At 53.0% G+C, this 12809-nt stretch overlaps 1 protein-coding gene across 2 annotated transcripts; it reads left to right on the top strand.

The window, feature by feature from the left end:
• The first annotated feature begins 7567 nt into the window (after window positions 1-7567).
• On the top strand, window positions 7568-12024 carry LOC123576679 (pulmonary surfactant-associated protein A-like). Of its 2 annotated transcripts, none has more exons than XM_045437836.1 (5): window positions 7568-7698; window positions 8476-8670; window positions 8955-9074; window positions 9778-9855; window positions 10557-12024. In XM_045437836.1, the coding sequence occupies exons 1-5, from the start codon at window positions 7695-7697 to the stop codon at window positions 10931-10933; spliced, it is 774 nt and encodes a 257-aa protein (XP_045293792.1). In that variant the 5' UTR covers window positions 7568-7694; the 3' UTR covers window positions 10934-12024. The 2 variants fall into 2 exon arrangements, with proteins under 2 accessions (XP_045293792.1, XP_045293791.1); XM_045437835.1 differs by having other exon boundaries at window positions 7588-7698; window positions 8457-8670.
• Window positions 12025-12809: the final 785 nt, after the last annotated feature.

Raw genomic sequence — 12809 nt, 5'->3', positions numbered from 1 at the left:
CAGTTCCTTGAACTGCGAGTACAGCAAAAAGAGAGGTGATATCCTTGAAAGTAGGTCCTTGGGACGCGACCCCGAGGGTGTGGCCAGAGCAGCCACGAGATGCTAACCACCTGTCACTGCGGCCAGCGGGCTCCGGAGGGTGGCAGTGGAGGAGGGGCCTCTGGCCGGGCGTCAGACCCACCACCGTGAACATCCTGGGTGGCGGCCAGGTGGGGCTGTGAGTCTCTGTCCTCATTGCCTCCTTTCTCTCTTCACCTCACGGGGGAAAGGGGGCTTTGCCGGGGCGGACTCACGGTGCCGACGCTACTGGTGGCCAGAGAGAAGCCGTGCCTGAGAGATGCCCGCCTTCAGACCTCCGATGCAGGCCTCCGATGGTGCATTGGTGCTCCCAGGATGAAGAGTCCGGGGGATGAGGGAGAGCCAGACAAGGGGACGGGGAGAGCGCGAGGCACTGGCCAGAGGGCAGGAGGTGTGAGGAGTCTGTGCCCAGGAGTGAGGTGAGGGCAGAGCTTCCAGGAAAGGGGGCACGGCCTGACGTGAGGTGATGCCGAAGGCCCGCGATGGGAGGCAGGGGCATGGCCCCCTGATTCGTCCCCGGGAGGTCTCAGGTGAACCAGATAGAGGCAGAGTAATTTAAAATAAGCATGTAAGGGCGCCTGGGTGGCTCAGTCGGTTACACATCCGACTTCGGCTCAGGTCATGATCTCGCGGTTTGTGGGTTCGAGCCCCACATCAGGCTTTGTGCTGACCTCTTGCTCCGAGCCTGGAGCCTGCTTTGGATTCTGTGTCTCCTTCTCTCTCTGCCCCTACCCCACTCATGCTTTGTCTCACTCTGTTTCTCAAAAATAAATAAATGTGAAAAAAAATTTTTTTTAATTTTTTTAAACGTTTATTTATTTTTGAGACAGAGAGAGACAGAGCATGAACGGGGGAGGGGCAGAGAGAGAGAGGGAGACACAGAATCTGAAACAGGTTCCAGGGTCTACGCTGTCAGCACAAAGCCCGACACGGGGCTCAAACTCACGGACCGCGAGATCATGCCCTGAGCTGAAGTCGGATGTGTAACCGACTGAGCCACCCAGGTGCCCCCCCCCAAAAAATTTTTTTCTTAAATAAGCATGGAGGAGGGCGCCTGGGTGGCTCAGTCGGTTAAGCGTCTGACTTCGGCTCGGGTCATGATCTCATGGTTCATGAGTTCAAGCCCCGAGTCGGGCTCTGTGCTGACAGCTTAGAGCCTGGAGCCTGCTTCAGATTCTGTGTCTCCCTCTCTCTCGACCCCCCTGCCCCCCACTCGTATTCTGTCCGTCTCTCTCTGTCTCTAAAAAATAAATAAAACGTTATTTTTTTAAATGAATAAAAATAAAAGAAGCATGAATCTGATTGCTCTCATATCTGACACAGTAAACTCAGTTCTCCTTCTGAATAAAATCCAAGCCCCCCCCCCCCCCCCCCCCTGCACTGGCCAGTGCCCATCTCTCTCTCTGCCTTCATTCTGGGTTCTTCTTCCCCTCTCCCACCACACCCCAGCCACCTTGGTCTTCTTTTGTTTCCCCAACAGGCCACACTTATTCTTGTTCTAGGTCCTTTGCATATATCATTCTTTTTCTTTCTTTCTTGCTTGCTTGCTTGTTTTTTCTTTCTTTCTTTCTTATTTATTTATTTATTTATTTATTTATTTATTTAGAGAGAATTCTAAGCAGGCTCCATGCTCAGTACAGAGCCCGATGTGGAGCTTGATCCCATGACCCTGGGATCATGACCTGAGCTGAAATCAAGTTGGCTGCTTAATGGACCGAGCCAGCCAGGCGCCCCTCACATGCCATTGTTTTTTGCCAGGGATGCTCTTGCGCTCCATTCAAATGGCCACCTGCCTCTCGCCCCGCAGGCTTCAGCTGAAGTGTCACCTGTTCTGAGGGGACTCCTTTCCAGACACCCCTCCTAAAGTGGGTCCCCTAAAGCTATCTTCTTCCTCCGCACACTTAGCTTCCTCCTGTGTGGCCCACACGCGTGTCGCACAGCCGCCCGCTTAGCCTGCCCACAGCCGCCCCTCCCAAGACCCAGGCCTCTTTGCATGGGGCCCCTCGCCCTTCCAAGTCAGCCTAAGTCACTTCTTAGACAGATCTTGAACATACTAATATATTAAGCCCAGTCCCATCTCTTGCTGTTGACACAGTAGGGGTTTCCTTTCCAGCAGTTACAAAGGGTGGAATTCGTACAGGGCAGCCTGTGTCCTTGTGTACCCCGCCCTCTCCAAGGGACCCCAAGCGTGCCCCTTTCTGTCCACTGCAGATGACAGGTCTTCAGTGCCAGACCTGGATCCCACGAGGGGCTCAGTTCATCGTTTAGAAGGAAAGAGTCAATCATCAGCATTTCTCCCTGTCTCTCTCTGTCTCTCTGTCTCTGTCTGGGTCTGGGTCTCTCTCTCTCCCTTTCAGCAGCAGACCCCTCTTGGCTGTGTGTCCTGGGGGATGTTAAGGACTCTTTATCGCATGCTGAATCAGGACACGCCCACAGAAGGTGGATCACACCCAAGCTTCTACAGGTAGGGTTTGCCAGGTACAACACAGGATGCCCAATTAAACGGAAACGTCAGATAAACACAAATAATTTCTTAGTCTAAGTCCCAAATGTTGCATGTGACACACTTATATTAAAAAGTTATATGTCTCCAGGGTGCCTGGGTGGCTCAGCTGGTTAAGCATTTGACTTCAGCTCAGGTCACGATCTCACGGTTCGTGGGTTCGAGCCACGCGTTGGGCTCTGTGCTGACAGCTCGGAGCCTGGAACCTGCTTCAGATTCTGTGTTTCCTTCTCTCTCTGCCCCTCCCCTGTTCATACTCTGTCTCTCAAAAATAAATAAATGTTTAAAAAAATGTTGTCACCACAAAAAAGAAATGGCAAATATGCGAGGGGATGAAGGTGTTAGCCCGAGCTACAGGGGCAATCATTTCACAATATGTGAGTGTCTCAACACCTAAGCTCGCACAAGGTTATATGTCAAGTATATTCCAATAAAGGTCAAAAAAAAAAAAAAAAAAAAAAGAGCCTAAAACATGATGTGCTTCTCCAGAGTTCAGAAGGCACACAAAATTGTATTAAAAATGCTGATGGTGGAGAGGAGGATGAAAGGCTATGCTGACAGAGTGTGAAGAAAAAAAACAAGTAATTTGAATTTTTAAACAAATTGGAATTTTTAGGTCACAGAAATAGATTCATTTATCATGTAAATTCTTTTTTTTAAATGAAATGACATTTATTGGCAAGGCACCAATGTGTGTGTGTGTGTGTGTGTGTGTGTGTGTGTGTGATGTGTTGACGATCTGGGGAAACAATAGCCTGAATTCTCTTCTCCTACATGTTGTTGAGCTGTCCCCTGGATTCCTGAGATTAGACCTTGACCTATATGGTTAGCTAGTAAATTAGCTTCTCGATCTCTTTGCCTGTAGGTACAAGCAAAATAAGCCCATCCCTCTGTGAGAATATTACGGCAGAGGATTTAAAATGGATGAAAAGAGAGGTGGGTAATAACCCTGCGGAGTTGCCCCAGGAAATTCAGGAAACCTCCTTCAGCCTCAGCTGACTTAATTCTCAAGTGAGGATTTACTTCCTGTAGATCTGAGACTTTTTGTGATGATCCAAACTGACCGCTAGGGGGCGCCTGGGTGGCTCAGTTAGTAAGCATCCGACTTTGGCTCAGGTCACCTTATGATGGTTCCCCTTGAGTTCAAACCCCGCATCAGACTCTCTGCTGTCAGTGCAGAGCCTGCCTTTGATCCTCTGTCTCCCAATCTCTCTGCTCCTCCTCCACTCATGCTCTCTCTCTCTCAAAAATAAGTAAAACATTAAAAAAAAAAAAAAAACAGACCTAGAAAATTCACAAAACCTCCTTCAGCCTCAGCTGAAGGAATTCTCAAGTGAGGATTTACCTCTGTACATCTCAGAGCGCTTTAGTGATGGATGATCCAAAATGATAGCTGGCTCCAGGCAGCCCTACGGACTCCTTACTCAACTAGAACCCAGGCAGCGGGAGAGGACGGGGTGGTGAGGAGTTTCCTGAGCAGTAAGTCAGTAGAGGTGTCACATCTGCCTGGAAGTGCTCGCCCAGACCTCAGGGGTTGGCCCATCCTTCCGGAAGTGTTCGCTTTCTGGCTCCAACCACGGTGAGTGAGGAGATGACCTCACAGGAAGGTGTCCTGTCACGGGGAGGACAGGGTGGAGTGAAGGTGGCTTCGTATGGGCCGCCAGGCCCCGGCAGGGTGAAGAGAGTGTCCTCACAAAGAGGGTGTCCCGGAACAGGGCTCAGAACCAAGAGAAACAAATGTGTTTCTTTATTAGCAACGTGCCGACACATTCTCTGTAAATAATGTTTTTAAATTCTCTACGGATAACGCACCCCCCTATCACCTGTATCCTGAGGTGACAGCCTCCCCATCCTCCTCCGTCTGGCCTGTGTTTGGTGTGCCTCAAGCATGAATCCACGCTGAGATGGATACATACGTGAAATAAAAAGGGCAAGTTTGAGGAGAAGTGGGATCTTTATGCAGTACTGGAGTAGTTTCCACAAAAGGGGTATTAGTTCAAAAGAGAGACAGAGCTAACGGTATGGGGGGAAGTCTGGCCCACACCATCTTAACCACATGATCTGAGTGACGTCGTCGTTACTGAGCTGAGTTGAAACCCGGGCACTTGCTAGAACACAGCATCGTTTTCTGATGTTCCTGCCCGTGTTGCAGGACCTGACTCTAATCCTGAGGCAATACATCAGAAAAACAGAAACCGAGAGACATCCTCAACGAGCCTGTTATCACCAAAAAGTGTCAAGGTCCTGGAAGTTAAGGAAAGACTTTGGCACTGTTTCAGATTTCAGGAGATGAGACATGAATACTAAATGCAACACGCAATCTCAAACTGGAAGCTTTTGCCATAAAGGACACTACTGGGAGGCATTTGGCAAGTTTTGTGCAGGGCCTGAAGGTTATGTGGAGTTATGGTATCAGTGTTAATTTTTCTTTTCCTTCTTCCCTCCCTCCCTCCCTTTCTCCCTTCCTCCCTCCCTTCCTCCTTCCCTTCTTCCCTTCCTCCCTTCTCCCCTCCCTCCCTCCCTCCCTCCCTCCCTCCCTTCTTCCCTCCCTCCCTCCCTCCCTTCCTCCCTTCCTCCCTTCTTCCCTTCCTCCCTTCCTCCCTCCCTCCCTCCCTTCCTCCCTTCTTCCCTCCTTCCCTCCCTCCCTTCCTTCCTCCCTCCCTCCCTCCCTTCCTCCCTTCTTCCCTCCTTCCCTCCCTCCCTTCCTTCCTCCCTCCCTCCCTCCCTTCCTCCCTTCTTCCCTTCCTCCCTTCCTTCCTCCCTTCTTCCCTTCCTCCCTCTCTCCCTCTCTCCCTTCCTCCCTCCCTCCCTTCCTCCCTTCCTCCCTTCTTCTCTCCCTTCCTCCCTTCCTCCCTCCCTCCCTTCTTCCTTTCCTCCCTCCCTTCCTCCCTTCTTCCCTTCCTCCCTCCCTCCCTCCCTTCTTCCCTTCCTCCCTCCCTCCCTCCCTTCTTCCCTTCCTCCCTCCCTCCCTCCCTTCTTCCCTTCCTCCCTCCCTTCCTCCCTTCTTCCCTTCCTCCTTCCCTCCCTTCCTCCCTCCCTCCCTCCCTTCCTCCCTTCTTCTCTCTCTCTGCCCCTCTCTCTTTTTTTGTGGCAGAAAGGCATTCAGAACGCCCCAGACAGGAGAGAAATCATGATCAAAGAGACACAGGAAAAGCACCCCCCAGTTCTGGGAACTTGGAGCATTCTCTGTCAGAAAGTTGCAGAAGGGGAAGGGTCAGGGCCCAGGTAATGAGACGAAGAATGAGGTAACGACAGATCATTTTTTGAGACTTTTGGATGCCGCATTTTAAAATATCGGCATCAAGCGGCACAAATGACTTAAAGGATGAAATAATATTTAAATATTTTAAAAACAGTATTTGCATCCGTGTGGATTTCTTGACCTTGATGACTACATCGAGGTTGTAGAGGCAAACCTGTCTGTGTGAAAGACAAATTAAAGACGGGGATGATGGAGTGTCCTGTTGGCAACCTGTTCTCATGGGCTCAGGAAAAAAAAAAAAAAATAGTACTGTGCCTACAGTTTTTCTGTAAGCTTGCTATTGCGACAAAATAATAATTTAAGAAAGCAAATCCAGGCTCAAAGAGTTATATAACACGACCAAGGCCACGTGGATAAAGTTATATAACACGACCAAGGCCACGTGGATAAAGTTATATAACATGACCAAGACCACGTGGATAAAGTTATATAACACGACCAAGGCCACATGGATGATACGTGGCCGGCCCAAACTGCAACGCAGGTGCGTCTCACTTGTAAATCCCCACCCTCCCCGACGTGGCCCTGGACAGCCCCGCTGCCTCCCCCAAGTCCTTCTATTTCTACCCAACAAGACCCCCCCTGTTCCTGTTCCTTCACCTGCAGAACAGTCGTCCCTCACCCAAACTGCATTGAGGTCCTCTCGACGGAACTGTTTTCCCCTACCCAGCCCTGTGCTGGCTCCGGCTCCCCCATCCCGCCAGCCGCCAGCCGGCACCCGCCACCCGCCACCCGCGGTGGGACCGCACAGCAGGCAGCCGCAGGGCTCCGGGGGAGCCCTGGCTGTTCTCACACTCTTCCCAAAGACCCCGAGATTTCTCAAACCGCTTACAAGAAAGCACGGTGATTTTTTCTTGCCTTGGCTCCCCATTATTAGCACCCCTACAGGTAGAGATTCCCTGCTGATCGGGTGCCTTGAATCGGGGATCTCATCACTTACGGCTTCATATGCTCCTCTATCACTGAATCTCCATTGCAGGTTACCAGACATCACCCGTGGCCAAAACCAGAAACTGCTGCTCTCCTGTGACTTCCAGGCACGGCCCTGCCTCCCCACAGCTGAGCTTGCCAGGACAGAGGAAAGGGGAGCATGGAAAGGGTTTGCCTGTGACTCTGATCCACGTGTCCACTGACTTAGCCATGGGCTCCAGAAGCAGGAGCTGTGAGGCTGGGGTGGGGAGTAGGGGATGTGTATGGGCCACTCGGTGGTGAGGCGTGTCCCATGACATACACTTTGTCCTAGCTCCACCTGACCACCCTCTTCTTAAGCCATGGCCTCTGTACTGCCTGGAACCAAATGGCCCCCTCCCAAGAGCTGAAGAGGCTCTGGAACCGGAATGGCCCCGGGAAGGAGTCACATGGAGACATTCCTGTAGGTCTTTGCTCCCCTGGGAAAAGAGTACAACCCTCGTATGTCGTCTCCTGCTGGTGGGCATCTGGGGGATGGTGGTGGTGGTTCTACGAATGTGTCACCAGCCAGGACGGGGCCGACGCCCAGGAGGGAGAAGGCTCCCTTTGCTGTGTGCCCCCGCCGGTGCCTATGTAAGTGTTCTCCCCTTTCACTGCTGGGGAAGTCAGAGTCCCACCCCATGAGACATTTCCCTGCTTACGGGCCTGGAGTTTCTCTTTAGCCGGTTTTCTAAGTGCCCCTCCAGCCTGAGTGCCCTGAGAGGGAATGTTGCTGTGTAAACAAGATGGCCGCTTCCTGACTGGCCCTTCCCCAAATAGAGGCCCTTGTGACAGGAGCCTCTCTGGGGTGGAGAGGAAGCCTGGTAGCCTGCATCCATATAAATGGTGCTGCCCACCTCTCCACTCTGACCTGAAGGCAGAGATCCCCGTGGGCTCTGTTGGATGGGTAAGTTTAGCCCCATCCCGTCTTACCCAGTGCACGGGTTACAGGCCATGAGAGCCAGCCCAGCAATCACAAGCGCAACTAAGGGTCAGCCTGGGAAGAAGGGGGCCTCCGCATGCACCACGGGGAGTTGTTCCCAGAATCATAACTATAGATGCAGAAAGATGGGCTTGAGGATATCCTTATACTCTGCCATGGTCCTCGGCCAGATCCACTCTCCCTGGCAACTCCCTGCCAGTGAGGGAGAGGACAGCCTGCCAAGGAGAAGGGGACTCCCCAGCAGCAGGGCGGGGGGCATGGGATGTCCTGTCATCGACACTGGTCATCTATTGTTTATCCTCAGGAACATGGCCCCTTAGACCCCGCAAGAGGGTAGCTGAGAGTATAGGAACAGAGGGAGTGAACCCCAAAGCCTGAGAGGGACAGGTCAGGATTGTCGCCAGGGCACAGAAGTTTTAGCAGAAGTCAAGACAGGTGACACGAGTTCCTGCGGTCACACAGCGAGGTATGACCAGAGATTGCATTAGGAGCCAGGCCCCCTGACAGCCCAGGCCCTCCCCCACCAGCCCAGGTGCCACACGGCCTCCAGCCCGAGAGGTGAGGCATGAGACTGCAGAGGAGGCCGGGGGTTTCCAAGGATAGTTGGGGTCTTTCTCAAAGTCCTGTCTGTACCTGCCCGAGCCCTCGGGCCTGGCCCTGTGCCTGAATCTTGACAAAGCCCAGTAAGGGGGAAACCTTTGCAAATGCTTCAGATGGGCCAGTGGCCCTTTCTTTCTGCAGGAGGAACCACTGCAACAGAAGCCATGTTGCTGTCCTCTTTGGTCCTCACTCTGGCCTTGCTGATGGCTTCCGGCACTGAGTACAAGGTGAAGGAGGTCTGTATCGGAAGTCCTGGCATCCCTGGCACTCCTGGATCCCACGGCCTGCCAGGCAGAGATGGGAGAGACGGCATCAAAGGAGACCCTGGGCCTCCAGGTACTGAGTGAGAGGCCCGAGCCTCAGCTGAGGGACAGTGACCTGCCTTCAGGAGGCCCACCCGTCCAGGGCTCTGGGCTGGGTCCAACGGTCGGCCGGATGGTGGGCATGGTGGGCAGTCCCTGGGGGGCCTTAGACTAGAGCAGCCCTGGAGAGTCTACCCTCAAAGTGCCCATGAGGTGACAGGTGAGTCAGCTCGGCTGATAAGGGAGGTCACTTCACATCAGCCCCAGCCCAGCTGTGGGTGGTGGATACGACAGATCAGTGTCCCCTTCTCTTTCCAGGCCCGATAGGCCCGCCTGGAGAAACACCAGCCTGCTCCGGGCCTAATGGGCTGACCGGAGCCCCTGGCGTCGCTGGAGAGCGTGGAGTACAGGGGGAGCCTGGCGAGAGAGGCCCTCCAGGTGAGCGGGCCGCATCCACACGGGCACCGCGCCCACGTGACCAGCTACATGCGGGATGATGGGGATCAGACAGAACCGTGGAGGTCCCCGAAAGTCATGGCGCTCAACCTAAGTAAGAGAAGATGAGGCCGAGGAGAGGAGCCGGAGATGCCTAAGTAGTGCGCCCCAGGGAGGGACTGTGGGTGCCGAGAGCGCTCCACACATTGGGACAGGCAGGGCGTCAGGGGTGGGGTGGGGACAGCAGGGGAGGCAGGGAAGGCACTTCCTAGGGCTGAGGCACTGGGGGGCATTGCGAAAGGTGTAGGGAGCTAGGTGGGGTCCAGGCAGACGAGGTGAATGGGAGCCCCCCACACAGAGCGGAACTCCAAAGCTCAGAGCGGTGACCAAGGTCAATCAGGAGGCTGCAGAAAGAGCCAGGTTTGCTTTTGGTGGAGGGTGAGGGAAGGGAGCTTGCGTCCAAACCGGAAAAATCCATAGGAGTGGGCAGACAGAGCCATTAAAGGACAGGCAGGAAAGACGCGCAGGGAGGGGCCCAGCAGGATGCAGCGCGTGTGGACACATACTCCAGGGCCTGAGTGGTGGGTACGGACAAGCAAAGGGCAGAATGCCAGGCTTGCAGCTGGCAGCATGCCTGCTTGGCAGCTAGTGGGGGGGGGGGGTCTTTGTTGGCTCGCCCTCATCTTGGGTGGGAATCTCTTGACAGGGCTTCCAGCTTCTCTAGATGAGGAGCTCCAAACCACGCTCTGTGACTTGAGACATCAGATCCAGCAGGCCATGGGAGGTAAGGGGGCTCCCCAGGGCCTCTAGCACAGAGGGTCTCCCATAAGTTCCTCTGCTGCCCAGCATCAGGCTCCAGAACCTAGAGCCTTTTTTTAAGTTTATTTATTTATTTTGAGAGAGAGAGGGACAGAGAGAGGATGCATGAGCAAGCAGGGAAGAGGCAGAGAGAGAGAGGGAGAGAGAGAGAATCCCAAGCAGGCTCCATGCTGTCAGTGCAGAGCCCAACTCGGGGCTCGATCCCACGAACTGTGAGATCATGACCTGAGCCAAAATCAAGAGCTGGAGGCTTAACAGAAGGAACCACCCAGGTGCCCCCAGACCCTAGAGACTTGACAAACAGGCATGGATATGCGGGTCTTGGGGGAAAAGAATGCAACTTTCCCTTTCCTGATGTCTCTGAATGACTCAGAAAGCCAGAGGTAGACACAGATCAGTTCCCTATGTCAGGGGAGTGCAAGGTCTCTGCCTACGTTGCTTTCTGTCGAGCCCCAGGAAAATGCAGTTGTTAAATGGATGGACAATAAGTAGGTGTTAAATGGGTGAACAAATGAATGGGATGATGAGAGCATGGAGGGGAATTTGGGAAGACCGGGGTTGGTGGAGGGAGGAGAGGCAGAGAGGGCGTGAAGGCCGAGAGCCCGAGTGAGGGAAGGGACTTAGATCCAGAGCGGTCTGTGGCCTGACTCGGTTCTTCTGCTCCAGTCCTAAGTTTGCAGGAGTCCATGCTGGTAGTGGGAGAAAAGGTCTTCTCCACCAATGGGCAGTCGGTTAATTTTGATGTCATTAGAGAGTCATGTGCCAGAGCAGGTGGCCGCATTGCTGTCCCGACGAGCCCAGAAGAGAACGAAGCCATCGCCAGCATCGTGAGGAAGCACAACACTTACGCCTACCTGGGCCTGGAGGAGGGCCCCAGCCCTGGAGACTTCTGCTACCTGGATGGGGCCCCCGTGAATTACACCAACTGGTACCCAGGGGAGCCCAGGGGTGGGGGCAAAGAGAAGTGCGTGGAGATGTACACAGACGGGCAGTGGAATAACAAAAACTGCCTGCAGTACCGCCTGGCCATCTGTGAGTTTTGAGCGGGCGCCCAGGCCACAGGGTAGATAGGGCCCTGCCTTGCCTTTTGGCCTCCATCCTGAAGATGCACCTGATCTCTGAGATGCCCCCTTTCAACAAAATTGTATTTGTGGCTGTTAGGGCGGGAGGCATGCTTAGCCACTCCACTCCCCCGACAGGCCCTGAATCCCCACCCACATCATGAATCAGTCTGACACTCCCCCTGAGCCCTTCCCGGTAATGCATTCTGGGCCCCACTCCTAACTTTGCCCTTTGGAAGAGACGGAGACCTCCTTCTTCCTCTTCTTGTCCAGTCCCTTCATTTCTAGATGGCAACAGTGAAGCCCCGGGATGGAAGTTCCCTCCAAAATCACACAGAAGGTGGCTGCTTCCTGGCTTCCCCTACTCTTAACTCTGCAGACTACCACCTGCCCAGCCTCATCAAGATTTAGCAGTTCTGGTCAAGCATAATGATAGAGACAGGTGGAATTCTGGGGAATTCCAAATGCGGGAGCTAAGGACCCATTTGGGATTATCCGGTCTCTGTCTCCGTGAGGTCAGAGGGCAAGGTGGTGTCCCAGCATGGTGGAGGCCAACCTAACCCTGACGATTGGCACGGATTATCCACTTCCTTGAGTCTTGGGTTGCCTGCTCAACTCCCTGACCTAAAAGCAGCTAGTTTACTCCACTAGGGAAGATCTCATCCCTGACCCCAGACATAATCCAAGCTCCTTCCTGCCGACGAACATATCCCCACACCGTTTTGGGTCTCCGTAAGTTGCTCACACCACCCACACCACGAGCTATTTATCGAGCACGTAAATAGTGTATGTGCCGAGTCTGGGTACCCAGAAACTTGCCAAGCACTTCTAATACATCTTTTGGAGTATGGTTTCATCTTTACCCAACACCACAGGCCCAGCCTTATTTTCCCCATTTTTATACAAGGACACTGAAACTTAGAGAAGTTAAGTGTTTTGAGTTTTATTACTTGGGGCAAGTGGCAGAGGCTGGATTCACACCTATCTACCTGGACCTGAAGTTTATGCTCACAACCACGTCACCTCTTGCCGGACAGAGGCGATTTCCGTGTAATAAATCATGACTGCGTTAACGTGAGTTTTCATTGCTTTGGTTTCAAGAAATAACACGTTTCCGGGTGCTTGGGTGGCTCTGTCATTAAGCATCTTACTTCAGCTCGGGTCATGATCCCACGGTTGGTGACTTAGAGTCCCTCACTGGGTGTGCTCGAGCCCTTAATTGGGTGAACATGAACCCCATTTCAGGTGAGCCCTGCTTCTCTCTCTCTCCTTCCTTCTCTCTCTCTGCCCCTCACTCACCTGTGCCCTCTGTCTCTCTCAAAAAGAAAGAAAGAAAGAAAGAAAGAAAGAAAGAAAGAAAGAAAGAAAGACAAGAAAGAAAGAAAGAAAGAGAAAGAAACAACACATTTCTATATTTTTGTAAATCAAATGAACTCTGGTTCCAAGCCCCCACTTGCCTGAAAAATGGACCATTGGGGTCTCAGGTAAATGCCTTCTTTGTCGGATGGGAGAGGTGACCTGCTTCCAACTGGTGTAGCTATATGTTGTACACACATATGGTACCAGCGTATGGTGAGCTACAAAAAAACACCTGGAAGAACATATGGGCATCATCATTGAGGGCTGGTGTTAAGATAATGCCTGATCTAAGTCCTCATGGTCCCTTGGTGGGTGGTAATATCATGCCTTCCATTTTCCGCTTAGCCACCTGGATGTTTTCCATAGCCCAAAGATGATGGCATTCGGGGCTCCGTCCCAGCCTCTGTGAGCCACCTCAGCCTCAGGTCTACATGAAAAGGGACCATGTCCCCGTGCTCCAGGGATGTGTGGGAATCAGACTGCATCTCTACTTGCTTGA

The sequence above is a fragment of the Leopardus geoffroyi genome, chromosome D2 (genome assembly GCF_018350155.1).
Source record: "Leopardus geoffroyi isolate Oge1 chromosome D2, O.geoffroyi_Oge1_pat1.0, whole genome shotgun sequence".
NCBI lineage: Eukaryota > Metazoa > Chordata > Mammalia > Carnivora > Felidae > Leopardus > Leopardus geoffroyi.
Note: the sequence above shows the minus strand (reverse complement) of the source record. Positions and strands in the feature narration are given on the sequence as shown.